The 11,963-nt window shown below is 41.1% G+C and overlaps 1 protein-coding gene and 1 long non-coding RNA gene across 5 annotated transcripts in view; both read left to right on the top strand.

Annotated features, from left to right (window-relative positions):
- LOC107147521 overlaps nucleotides 1–11,963 on the top strand; it is a 147,785-nt gene that overhangs the window by 49,560 nt on the left and 86,262 nt on the right. The gene's annotated exons all lie outside the window — the stretch shown is intronic.
- LOC107147522 (C-reactive protein) lies at nucleotides 5,699–7,981 on the top strand. Its single transcript, XM_015492030.2, has 2 exons — nucleotides 5,699–5,985; nucleotides 6,228–7,981. Exons 1-2 carry the CDS (start codon nucleotides 5,916–5,918, stop codon nucleotides 6,839–6,841), a joined length of 684 nt encoding a protein of 227 aa, XP_015347516.1. The 5' UTR covers nucleotides 5,699–5,915; the 3' UTR covers nucleotides 6,842–7,981.

Here is an 11,963-nt window from a genome sequence, read left to right on the forward strand (position 1 = left end):
TTTTTTATTGCATTGAATTCCACAATGCAGTAGGTAGATAGCAGGTATCTTGTTATGCTCCTGTCTCTAAAGGGAAGTTTATAAATTTCATTTTTAAGAATGATATTTGTGGTGGGTTTTTAGTAGAAACTCTTTTAATTTAGGGAAGCTAGATGATGAATTTTTAAAAATACAAAAAAAATTTAAATAGATGATGATTTTAAAATCATCTACTGGAATGATCTTGTGATGCTGCTATTTAAGTCTGTCAAAATGCCATAAATTACATTTATAGGTTTTTTCCTAATTTTGAGTTACCATGCTCAAAATTAGGAAAACCTATAAGGAAAACCTTTCGTAGGTGTTAATTATTTTACCTTGTCCAAGAGAACTCTCTGTAACTGGCTACCTACTACCCACTGCTAGTCCCCATGGAAACCACTCCAAAAATCAATCCTTGTCAATGGTAAGGCTTGGACACCTACTCTTGAGTCATGTCAGGGGACTGCTTGCCTCCTGCTATGAATGTTTAAGTAGCCCACTGTACTAGGGAACGGCTGATGCCCAGCCTTGCCATGAATGCTAAGTTGTCATACCATATTGTTATTGTATCAGGACTCAGATCACACCAGGGGAGAAGTCAGCACATCTTTAATCTTGCAGTCTCATAGTTCCAGGTGAGAGATTCCTCTCCTGGAGTCTGTTCCTCAGCCCTGTCAGATCTCTGAGCCCTGCCCTAGAATATGAAGGTTTCCTACTGTGCAGGTCCCCAGTAAATGCCTATTTGACCAGGTTTGAGCATTACCTGGCTCTTTGCTTTTGTTTGCTAGCCAGCTCTATTTAGTTGTGATGTTTTCAACTTTCTTGTGTGTAGATTGATTTTGACCTGATTATACTTTTTGCATAGAAGAGATTCACAGATGAATTGATTCCTCATTTTCTTTTCTTGCATTATTTTTGTTTGGGTTTTGTGTTAACCCATTATCAGGTACTTAACAGAAGTCAAATAGCTTTCTCTCTTTTTTCTCTTTTTAATTCTCATTTTCTTGACAGTCATCTAACATGCATTGATTCAATGATAATTGTTTATGTTTACAGGGTAAACATATTATGCAATGATTAAATCAGGCTAATTAACATATCTTGTCCCTCAAATATTTATTATTTTTTTTGTAGTGTATTTATTAATCCTTATTCCTTTCTGGGACACATAAACATACTGTGTGGAAATTTTTCTGATATTGCTCCTTTTCCTTGTTATCAAATTCCTTGTCACAGTTTAGACTTTTTTTTTTTTTTTTTTTTAATACACCCTGCTGGATACTTTCTTGCCCTTTTGATCTGACTACTTTCATCATCCACTCTGGGAATTTTTCCTATTATTCTTAGATTATTTTCCTTCCTCCAATATAAATATTTCTGTCTCTGAAATCCCTGTTTTAGTTTTAATTCCTGTAATTTTTGTCTTTTATTTATTATCATTTAGGCTTCCTATACTCTGAGTCTCTTAATTCTACTTCTCAATAAAAACATTTCCCGTTTGCTTTTAGATTCTGTTTCTAAGATAGCTGCACCTAAATTTTTAAGTGGAGTGCCCTTTTCTCATGGCACGAATTCTTTTTCAACTTGCCTATGGATGCTCTTACTGTTTTCTGTAGTTCATTTCCAGGAATTATGAAGGAAGAGCAAGATGTACGGGCAGGCATACCAGTAATTTTTCTCCTAGGTTTGAGAACATAGGATTGCCTCCTGGGTGTCTGCAGCCTCCTGGGCAATGTCCTACCTGCTGGGCCAAAGGACTTATTGCTCTAAGCTGAGAGCAAAGATGTCTGTTGCTTACCACTTGCTTAAAGAGGGCAGGGGATGGCCACACACACTCCTTCATCAGGGCTACGACTCTGTGTTCTATCCCTCATTTCCTTTATTTTGGTGCACACCAGGATAAATTTTTATGGCAGCCCTTTTTTTGCTTATGCTTTGGGTTATGTGTCTTCTGTGATGTAAAATTTCAGTGCTTTCTGGCTTTCCAAAATTCTTCATATCTCTTTTCATTGCTGGAACTCTTTTTTCTGGCACTACATTGATCTCCTTTTTAAAAATATGTTTCTTGTCATTTGTAGGAATTGAGGTGGGAAGAAGGTATCGGCGTTAGTGTTCACTCCACTATTAATTAAATTTATCTTCTGGGTTTTTCTCCCTGTCATCTCTGCCTTTGTTCCTTCAGTTATTCCTTCATCTAGTCATCCTACTGGGCACTAACTGTATGCCAGGCAGGGCAGCTGGTTGGCCTTTAAGAAGGTAATGTTATTGCCCATAAATCAAACTGGAATTTGAATTTCTTCTGGTATTTTTCCAATAGAGATAAGGATGCTGTATTTGCATCTATGTGCCCATTTTTCCCTTTTTTTTTAGCTTCACAAAGTAAAGCCATTTATTCATAAATCCCCAAAGTCTCAATTATTTAGTAATTTCAGTTATCATTTTTTATTGGTTCTTTTTAGTTATATATGACAGCAGAATCCATTCTGATATAATTATACACACATGGAATGTATCTTATTCTACTTAGAGTCTCATTCTTATGGATGAACCTAGTGGTAGGATTCACTGTGTTGTTTTCACGTAAGTACATGGGAAAACTACAACAGGTTCATTCCACTGTCTTTCCTTTGGTTATTCCCCTTCCCTTCCCTCCCTTCCCCATTGTCTAGTCTTTAGAATCATCTTTCCTAGAGGCTTACTTCGGGTCACGTTGTAGTGTTTGAACTCCAAATACCTGAAACCAACTCATCATAGAGCAATCTGGTACTTCCTCTTTTCCTGTCCTCTTCCCTAGATCTCTGTTACCTTTAACATAACCTAGTCACATTAACGGCTTAGTGCCTGATCCCTGTAAATGCTTCCAACATTTGTCTTCGTTGAATTAGTGAACTAAGACTCCCCATTTGTAACCTCTCTTAGTTCAACACATCCTTTATACTTCTGCCAATAAACAAGTTACAGATCTGACTATGTGCTCATGGTTTAAGAAACCTTCAAAGTCTTACTTCCGTACTGTGAATGACCTTAGGCCCAATATTTCAATAGATTATTTTGTTAAGTTTACATAACTAACAGGAACAGAGATAGAGAGTAAGTAATACATCATGGTACCAATGTAACAATTTTGTTGGCGAAACAGAATAGAAATTCTAACAGTGCTTGGTAGTAGGAAACACCAAGTGAAAGTTACACTCTTGAGTTAGTTAGGAGAGAAGGTGAATAAAAGAATGAATTGGTCCAATCTGCAGACTAAGGAGATCTTGGAGTTTTGACTTGCAAATCAATAAACTTTTAGACTGAAAGAACATTTGTTCATTAAAATGGACTATCATGGTTATAAAGGTTCAAGTCAATTTTTTGGAGTTTATGTATGAAAACAAAATTTGGTCGTGACCATCATTCACGTTATTCTCTCAGTCTTGAATCTCCCACTTCCATTTTTGTGGCTCGGTTTAAAGGTTGCCCTTTCCACAAAGACCTGAGCTTCTCGGGGAGGATTCTGGTAGCAAGGATGCTAGTGTCTTTCAGGACAAGGGAGGTAAGTTTGGACACGCTTTGTCTTGGATTCAGGGCATTGTTAAAGAGGTATTCCCATTTGCCAAATTCATTGAAATGTAAGTATCATAAAGCAAACTGAAACATGTAAAACGCTGAATAGACTTCAGAAGATCTGAGGTAAAGCTGGAGGAGGTGAGATTAGACCCGGAGAGACTCAGTGTCTCAGCTCTCAGTGTCTCTTGGGAGACAAGGATGGGCAGTGGTCGAACAGAAAACCACTTCTTTTAGGCACAGGGCCTTAAAGTTATTTCACTTTTTGAATTAACGTGTAGGTATTCCATAGATAGATAGATAGACAGAGAGATATGAACTTTGCTGAATATAGTAAGGAGTAGGGTAAGAGAAGAACAGAAAATCCATTATTAAATAATAAGAAAAGAGAGGGGTTTGTATGTGTGGGTTTCACTGGTGGAAAACCAAAGTCTGATTTTCATGGGTCGAAGGTGGATCAAGAAATGGGAAAATCGAAGTTGTGACTACACATAATCTTTTCCTCCCTCCTTCCTTCTTTTTATTCTTTCTTTCTTCCTTCTTTTTTCCCTTTCCTTTCTTCCCTCTCCCCCCCTTCCTTCCTTCTTTAACATATCAGCTACATTGCAGTATTGTTTTTTTTTGGGGGGGGAATGATTGAGTAAAGATGAAGAAATTAATGATATATACATAAGATACTAAGGATATGTCCAGGCGCAGAATTCCCTGCGTGGTGGAGAAGCTCTGGGTTGCATTGCTGAAGGGCAAGGTTGACCTTAGATATCCACAGGGATGGCTCATCTCTTGTAATAGGAGAGAGACAGAAAGGCTGGTAAGTTTTGTGGTGGAAATTTGTATGATGAGATCAGGTAGGATTCAGTAACAGAAAGACTAAATTAATAGTGATTTTGTGAAAGATAAGACTATTTTCCCTTGATGTAAATGTTCAGGAAGGCAGTCTAGGACTAATACAGTGGCCCCCAAAACAAATTATCTTGTTGCTGTGCCAAGCTCAATATGCAGCTTATATTTTTTCATCTTAAGGTGACTGAGTGCTTCATCTCCTGCTTCTCATGTCTGAATCCTCACCAAAGGGAATGGGGGAAGTGAAAGGGAACACACATATCTTCTCCTTAAGGGCCCAACCTACATATGGTTCCTATTCTGCTCCCAGCTCATACACTGGCATTTAATGACTTAATTACTCCTAGATGTGAAGGAGGTTGGGACATTTAGCGCTTGTCTGGGTGACCATGTGCCCAACTATTTATTTATTTATTTATTTTTATGTGGTGCTGAGGATGGAACCCAGGACCTTGCATGTGCAAGGCGAGTGCTTTATCACTGAGCCATAACCCCAGCCCCACAAATGCCATTCTTAAAAAGAAATGGAGAATGGATACTGGGGAATGGCCTGGAGCCTCTGCTACAAAGGATATAGTGGTCCTTTTCTGATTGCTTTTGATTTTTCAATGAAGGGGTGAACTCATGACTTGAGTGAAAAAAACGAATGAAATTTGGAGGATTGCAGGAACAAGGGGAAGGAGAAATATGGTCATTTGGAAGTGTGAGTCAAGTAAGGAACTGTAGCAAGATTGCCAGGCAGTGAGGAAGGACAACTTGAATTACTTCAGCCATGGAGACCAGTGTAGATCATCCTGACTTCTCCCTGAAGTTTTATATATGCAGAGAATAATCTGTGTAAAGAAGCTCTGACACTGTGGTACATTTGGGATCAGACACATGTCTCACCTGACCAGAGATCTCTTAATAAGTACAGTCAGTTGACCAAGAAATGTTTGCTCTTGGCTCCAGGAATGGCATGTTTGCTCTCCTCTTCCCCAGTCTGTAAGTGGGCAGATTTTGAGAAGGGTTGGTGATGACATCCATCTCCACAGGCTGTCAGTTTCCCTCCATCGGACACCATGACTTGGGCTGAAGTTGGCGTTGGAGAAGCAACAGTCATGTGCACACAGATGGCCACTTGTCTCTTAAGTTAAAAGTTTCCATTATTTTCTCAGGATAGCCACAGTGGAACCTTGAGAAGCTTCTTCATTCTTTTCCTGTCACCAAGAATTGGCGATTCACGAGTCACAGGAGTTTGTAATAAATAACCCACATTGATTTCTCTGTTCCGGAATGATCTGGCTTCCCTTCCTCCCACAGCCCTGACACTTGTCCCAGAGGCAGTGTTAGAAAATCATTTACAAAGTGGCACAGAATCCCTGTTCTGCTAAGGATATAAATCCAGGTGGGATAGAGCAGGCCTGCGGTGAGGAACCTAGGACTTCTAGTTCCTGAGTTTTCAGACAAACACTTTTTCTAGGGGGGGTGAACCCAGATCCTAGAAGCTTAGGCAGCAGGGAATGACCATGGAGAAGCTGTTATGGTGTGTCCTGGTGTTGATCGGCTTCTCTAATGCTTTTGGCCAGAAAGGTAGGAGGTACCACAGACTATGTCAGAGATGTGATGGGAGGGGTAGGGATGGGGTGGGGCCTCAGATTATACAAACGGAATTCAGAGGAACATTCCATATGCAAGAGAGGGTGGGGGCTGGGGAGAGGAGAGCTGGGGAAATGGTGGGTTTGCTTCTTGATCCCAAGCTGCATTTGTAAAAGAGGGACAGATCTTTGTGATCTGAGAAACTTCTCATCTCTCATTGGTTTTCTGTCTCACAGACATGTCTAGGAAGGCCTTTGTGTTTCCCAAAGTGTCGGATGATTCCTATGTATCCCTGAAAGCCCAGTTAAAGGAGCCACTGAAAGCCTTCACCGTGTGCTTCCACATCTACACGGAACTGGCCATGACCCGAGGATACAGTATTTTCTCTTTCGCTACCAAGAAACAATTTAATGATATCCTCATATTTTGGTCGTTCAATAGAGGATATCTTCTTTCAGTGGGTGGGTCTGAAATATTTTTCAAGGCTCCCGAAGTTACTATGGCTCCAGTACACATCTGTACCAGCTGGGAGTCCATCACAGGGATCGCAGAGCTCTGGGTAGACGGGAAGCCCATGGTGAGGAAGAGCCTGAATAAGGGCTACTCTGTGGGGACAGAGGCAAGCATTGTCCTGGGACAGGATCAAGATTCATTTGGTGGAGGCTTTGAGGCAAGCCAGTCTTTGGTGGGAGACCTTGGAGATGTGAACATGTGGGACTTCGTGTTGACTCCAGATCAGATCAACATGGTGTATGTTGGTGGGACCGTCAGTCCTAATGTCCTGGACTGGAAAGCACTGACATATGAAGCTCATGGTGAGGTGTTCGTCAAGCCCCAGCTGTGGCCGTGAGTCCTGAATGTGGATGCCGGTGACCACACCTCGTGGGCCCCCTGTCTGTCGCTAGGGACCTTTGCCCCCCATACTTGCCGAAGGTCTGCTCTGTGAACATAAACCTTTGCTTTTCTGCTCTGTCTTCCTCTGCACCAGAGGACAGAATTGAATTGTCTGGCTTGGGGGCTTGTGAACCACACTGGGGAGCTTTGTCCAGATGAATCACGATTGTAGATGTTTTTTGTTTGCATATTTATTTTTTAAGTGAACGGATTTCAGAAATCATCTCTTACCCTCAAATGGATGAGAAAATTGATACCCACAGAAAGGAGAAGGGAATTTTTAAAAAGTCGCAGGGCAAGTACATCTCTGAGATGGGAATTCCTACCCAGGGTCCCCCAGAAAGTAGAAGGTACTTGCCCGCGTTCACAGGGCTCTTCCATCTCAGAGCTAGGACTTTAGCGGAGGTTTGCAGAATGCTTATCACTATATCATGGATCTAGGTCTTCTGATGTGGAAAACCCATTAATACTGTGCATTTCCTCCACTTTCTCAAAGTGCCTGGGAAAGGCATTTGAAATTGCCATGGCAGAGAAAGCCTGGCTTCTTCCCTGGGAAAAATGAGATACACGGGTATAGTTATTTTAGTTATTATTGCCTAGGACTTATGTAACAATAGTTTTATTTGCTTACAATGTTTTCTTGATTTTATGTTTTTTTTTGGGAAATTCTTTTCCTACTCCATGTGTGGAGCTGTGAGTGCCTCCACCAAGGTATCCAGAGTGGGCTTGTGACCCAAGCTGTCCTATCAGAGTATCAATGACTCACTTCCCTAGGGAGGGGTTGTTTTTGGTTGTTTCTGTGTTCCAAACAGGACAAATTAGTCTTTCCGAGGATTGCCTTATGGACTTCAGGAGGCAACATCTTTCTGGAATTCCAAACTAAGAGGGTGTGAGCTTGGACCTCTAGCAGTCATCTTGGTTACCACATGGAGACAATGAAGAAAGATGCCATGTTGGGACTTTAAGAGTCGAGAGGCTTACAGAATGATGCAGAATTGACTATATTGAGTCTCTAAATCAGCTTTGTCTGGAAAAGAACCTGCACCTGGACGTCCCAGGCTCATTAGCCAATAAAGCCCCTGTTTACTCCAATAAATTGGACCTGTTTTCTGGTGGTTGCATTGGAAGCTGGGGCTAACTTTTCTAATGCATTACTGAAACCAAGGCCCTCTGTGAGTTCAGACTGACAATTACTGTCTTGTGAGAACCTACACATGGTACTCTACTGTCTCTTGGAATCTCCTGTAGGGGTTCTCTCTGACAAGTGTGGCCCTTCTTTTGAGAGAGCTGGACATTCATGTGGGGTCAGTTGTGGGCTTTTGAATACTTCCACTTTATCATTATTCCAGTTTGAGGAACAAAAACGAAAGGTCATTGAGAACCAGCAATCTGCTGTCAGTTTCAGCATAAGAATGTATTCACCCTGGTCTGCTCTTCTAACAGTTTCTTCTTCTCTGACTGTTTTGTAGTTAATACATGCCTAAACATTATATACCATAAAAATACAACTTGCTAGAACTTGCCTGGGTTGGCAGCAATAAGGTCTCTGATTTGCTAAGAATTATGTTCAGAACATTAGGAGGATGAACAGAAAATCTTTGAAGTAATTAATTTATGAGTATTGATTTCCCTAATTGACGTTTGATAACCATTTAGAAGCACAAAAGTTAATGAGATATATTCTTGGGCAAAAATGTGAGTGTAGCCATTCTCTGTTGTCCAATAAGGACAGATCCATAGACCCTGACACATCAGCTAGGAGAAGAGAGGACTGACACTCTTTTCCAGTTATAGAATCCAGTCAAGAGATATGTCTTAATTATAGAAGGCCATCCCAACTCTCCAGGGATGTGGGCTGAGCTAATATTTTCTTCAGAATTCAATTATCGGTACGTTGCTATACATGGTCTACTGGACAGCCTCTGGCCCTAATAATTTTAGCCAGGAAAATTTTAATAGCTGGTATTTGCATTCAGCGAACATTAGAAAATCTTAATAAAGCATTCCTATAATATTTAAATTTAAGCAATTTAGTTTACTGGTGGATACTTGAATGTAATCTTGTTGGAAAATGTATCCCTAGTTAACAGGTGAGTTGTCATATCATAGAGTTGTTACATGTGATCCAATTAAAAATTAGATGACGTCTGCCAAAAAGAATGATTTTGGTTTGGGCATGTTGGTGGCCATCTTTAAAGAAGGATCTAGTGCAACTAGACTCAGGGTAACCAAGTAGCCCTGTGCTTCTTGTGCATTCAGTGAGGTCCCCTTTATCTTTCATCCACACAGTCAAGTGATCTACTAAGGCTCCTTCATGGTCCTGAGGATGATAATTGCCTAATCACCCAGGGCAGATCTCACACACACACAGTCTTGTTTTTTTTTTTTTTTTTTCTTACCAGGGATTTGACCCCAGGGTGCCTAACCACTGGGCCGCATCTCCAGCCCTTTTTATTTTTTTATTTTGAGACAGGGTCTCGCTAAGTTGCTTAGGGTCTCGCTAAATTGCTGAGGCTAGCTTTGAACTTGTGATCTTCCTGCCTCAGCCTCTCGAGATGCTGGGATTTCTGGTGTATGCCACTACCTCCCGCACACAGACAATCTTAATACCCTATACTTTCCTGAGCTCTTACCATGTGCTAGGCACTGTTCTACCTCCTTTACATATATTTACTTATTTGACAACCCTAGGAAGTAAAGACTGTTTTATAGTCAGGTCTGGAGAGGTTCATTGACTTACTCAGCTATGATTTGAACTGAGGCAGTCTGGCCACAGAGCCTGGTAATTCTAACCACTTTGTCTACTACCATGTGCAGCAAAAGTTCATATCCTGTACTTAGCCTCCTTTGAGGACACAGAGTATGGGACATGTGTGTATTTCCATATAGGGAGGCCATTGCAGGATGCCATATATCCAGAAGGTTAACTGACATGACTGGTGCACTGACAATCTTCCTACTTAAAATTTTGTCCATATGTTTGGTAGCATGACTTGCACATAGAAATCCCGTTTGACCCCAGCATCCACATAACATTAGGCAGCCTATGCCCGTGCTACATTGTCAAAGTTCTGTTTTGACCTGGACCCATCCAACTCTTCCCCAGGCCTGTATACCTAGAGGTCATTTCATGGGAACCATTCACCAAAGGTATGGGATCACATGAGAATTCCTGGTGGGCCAGCAGTACCCAACTTCAGATGCTAATTAGAATTACCTGGAGGGCTTTAAAAAAAATCTCATGGTCTTGGCTTCACCTCAGATTACTACATCAGGTTCTTTGGTAGCAAGACCAGTTGAGAGCATCTCTAAAGCGTCTCAGGTGATTACAGTGTGTAGCTGAGTCTCCGGCAGTGGAGGATGGGGTGCCACGGTTCCAGGCTGAGTGGTAGCTTTGAAATGACTGCAGGTCACAGCTGTTGTCCCTGACAGTTCACAGTGTTGTTTCTGACCAACGTGGCCCCTTGCTTCCTCCTTTCCCTGTGTTACAGGGGTTTTGGTTTGAATGTGGGGAGCGTGCCCAGCTCTCTCTTTCAGCACTGGAGTTTAGAGTTGTAAGCTGCTCTAGGCTTAAATCAAGTAAAAGGACAGCCCTGTATTTAGTGTGTTATTTATTCAATAAAGCCGTGCTGTGATAACAAACATTCTGCTTGTCTAACCATGTTTTCCTTTTCTCCCTATGATTGTTACTTTGGATCCAGGCAATTTGTGGTGTTTGTCTGAACTTCTGGGACTTTAAATCAGGGAGGAACCAAAGTGCCAACACATTGTAGAAAGGCTGAGATCCTTGAGTATTTTTGTTGGAACATCACTAGCAAAGAGAGGGGCCTCCAATGCAACCTACCTGAGGGAAGGGGGAGGTCGCATTGCAAGCACCCAGGGCTCTGTGATTGACGGGAGAAGTTACAGGATGGTGTTGGCAGATGGCTGGAACGAGGGGGAGGCTGTGAACTGGTTCAGAGGGCAGGTCTCTCAGATTCTTTCTCTCTCTTGCTTTAGTTCTTGCTCTCCTGATCTCCCTCCTTTTCTCTTTAAGACTTGCTCAGTTTGTCCATTTGGGAGGTAGCTCCAATAATGTAGTGGGATCCATGAAATCAATAACAACTCCAGTGTCCACCCGTTATCTTGTTTTCCATGTTCTTTGGACTGACCTGGGGAGCCCAGATATTAACAAGAGGATAATTTTGGTATTGAGAAAACATTGTCTTCCTTCTTTGTCCCAATATTTTCACCTGTTTAAAATTATGAATATATCTTTTAAAGGACAAGCGGTTAGATTGAGAGTACAGAAGCTTTTGAAGCAGTTACATTAAGCCAGTTTTATATTTTTAAAATCAGATGTGAGAAGTTTGGGAAAGGATGATCTAAAGATTTAACTACAGGGCTGGGGTGATGCACATGCCTGTAATCCCAGCAATTTGGGAGACTGAGGCAGGAGGATTGCAAGTTCAAGGCAGCCTCAGCAACTTAGCAAGACCCTGTCTCAAAAATAAAAAGTGTTGGAGATGTGCATCAGTGGTAGAGCTCTCCTGGGTTTAAATCCCTGGTACAGGAAAAAAAGAGATTTAACTATAAGTTATTAAAAATTAAACCATTCTAGAAACAATCTCTCTCTCTCTCTCTCTCTCTCTCTCTCTCTCTCTTTGAACTAGTGATTGAAACCAGGGCCACTTAACCACTGAACCACGTCCCCAGTCCCTTTTTTATATTTTATCTAAAGACAGGGTCCCACTGAGTTACCTAGAGCCTTGCCAAGTTGCTGGGCTGGTTTTGAACTTGGGATCCTCCTGCCTCAGTCTCGTAAACTGCTGAAATTACAGGTGTGGGCCACCGTGCCTGGCCATATTCACATTTGAATGGTCCTTTTTCTTTGTGTGTTTACAATATGATACTTACATCTGAGCTGATTCTTCTAGTCAATAGAGAAATAACCTCTATTATTAATTTCTCATTGAATATCAATAGGCAGATGAATATCTCATGATGAGATCACAATGAATAAACTTGAGATTCTTTTTACATGAAATTATGATATATATATATATATATATATATATATATATATATATATCTTAAAG

The sequence above is a fragment of the Marmota marmota genome, unplaced genomic scaffold (assembly GCF_001458135.2).
Source record: "Marmota marmota marmota unplaced genomic scaffold, marMar, whole genome shotgun sequence".
Taxonomy (NCBI): Eukaryota; Metazoa; Chordata; class Mammalia; order Rodentia; family Sciuridae; genus Marmota; species Marmota marmota.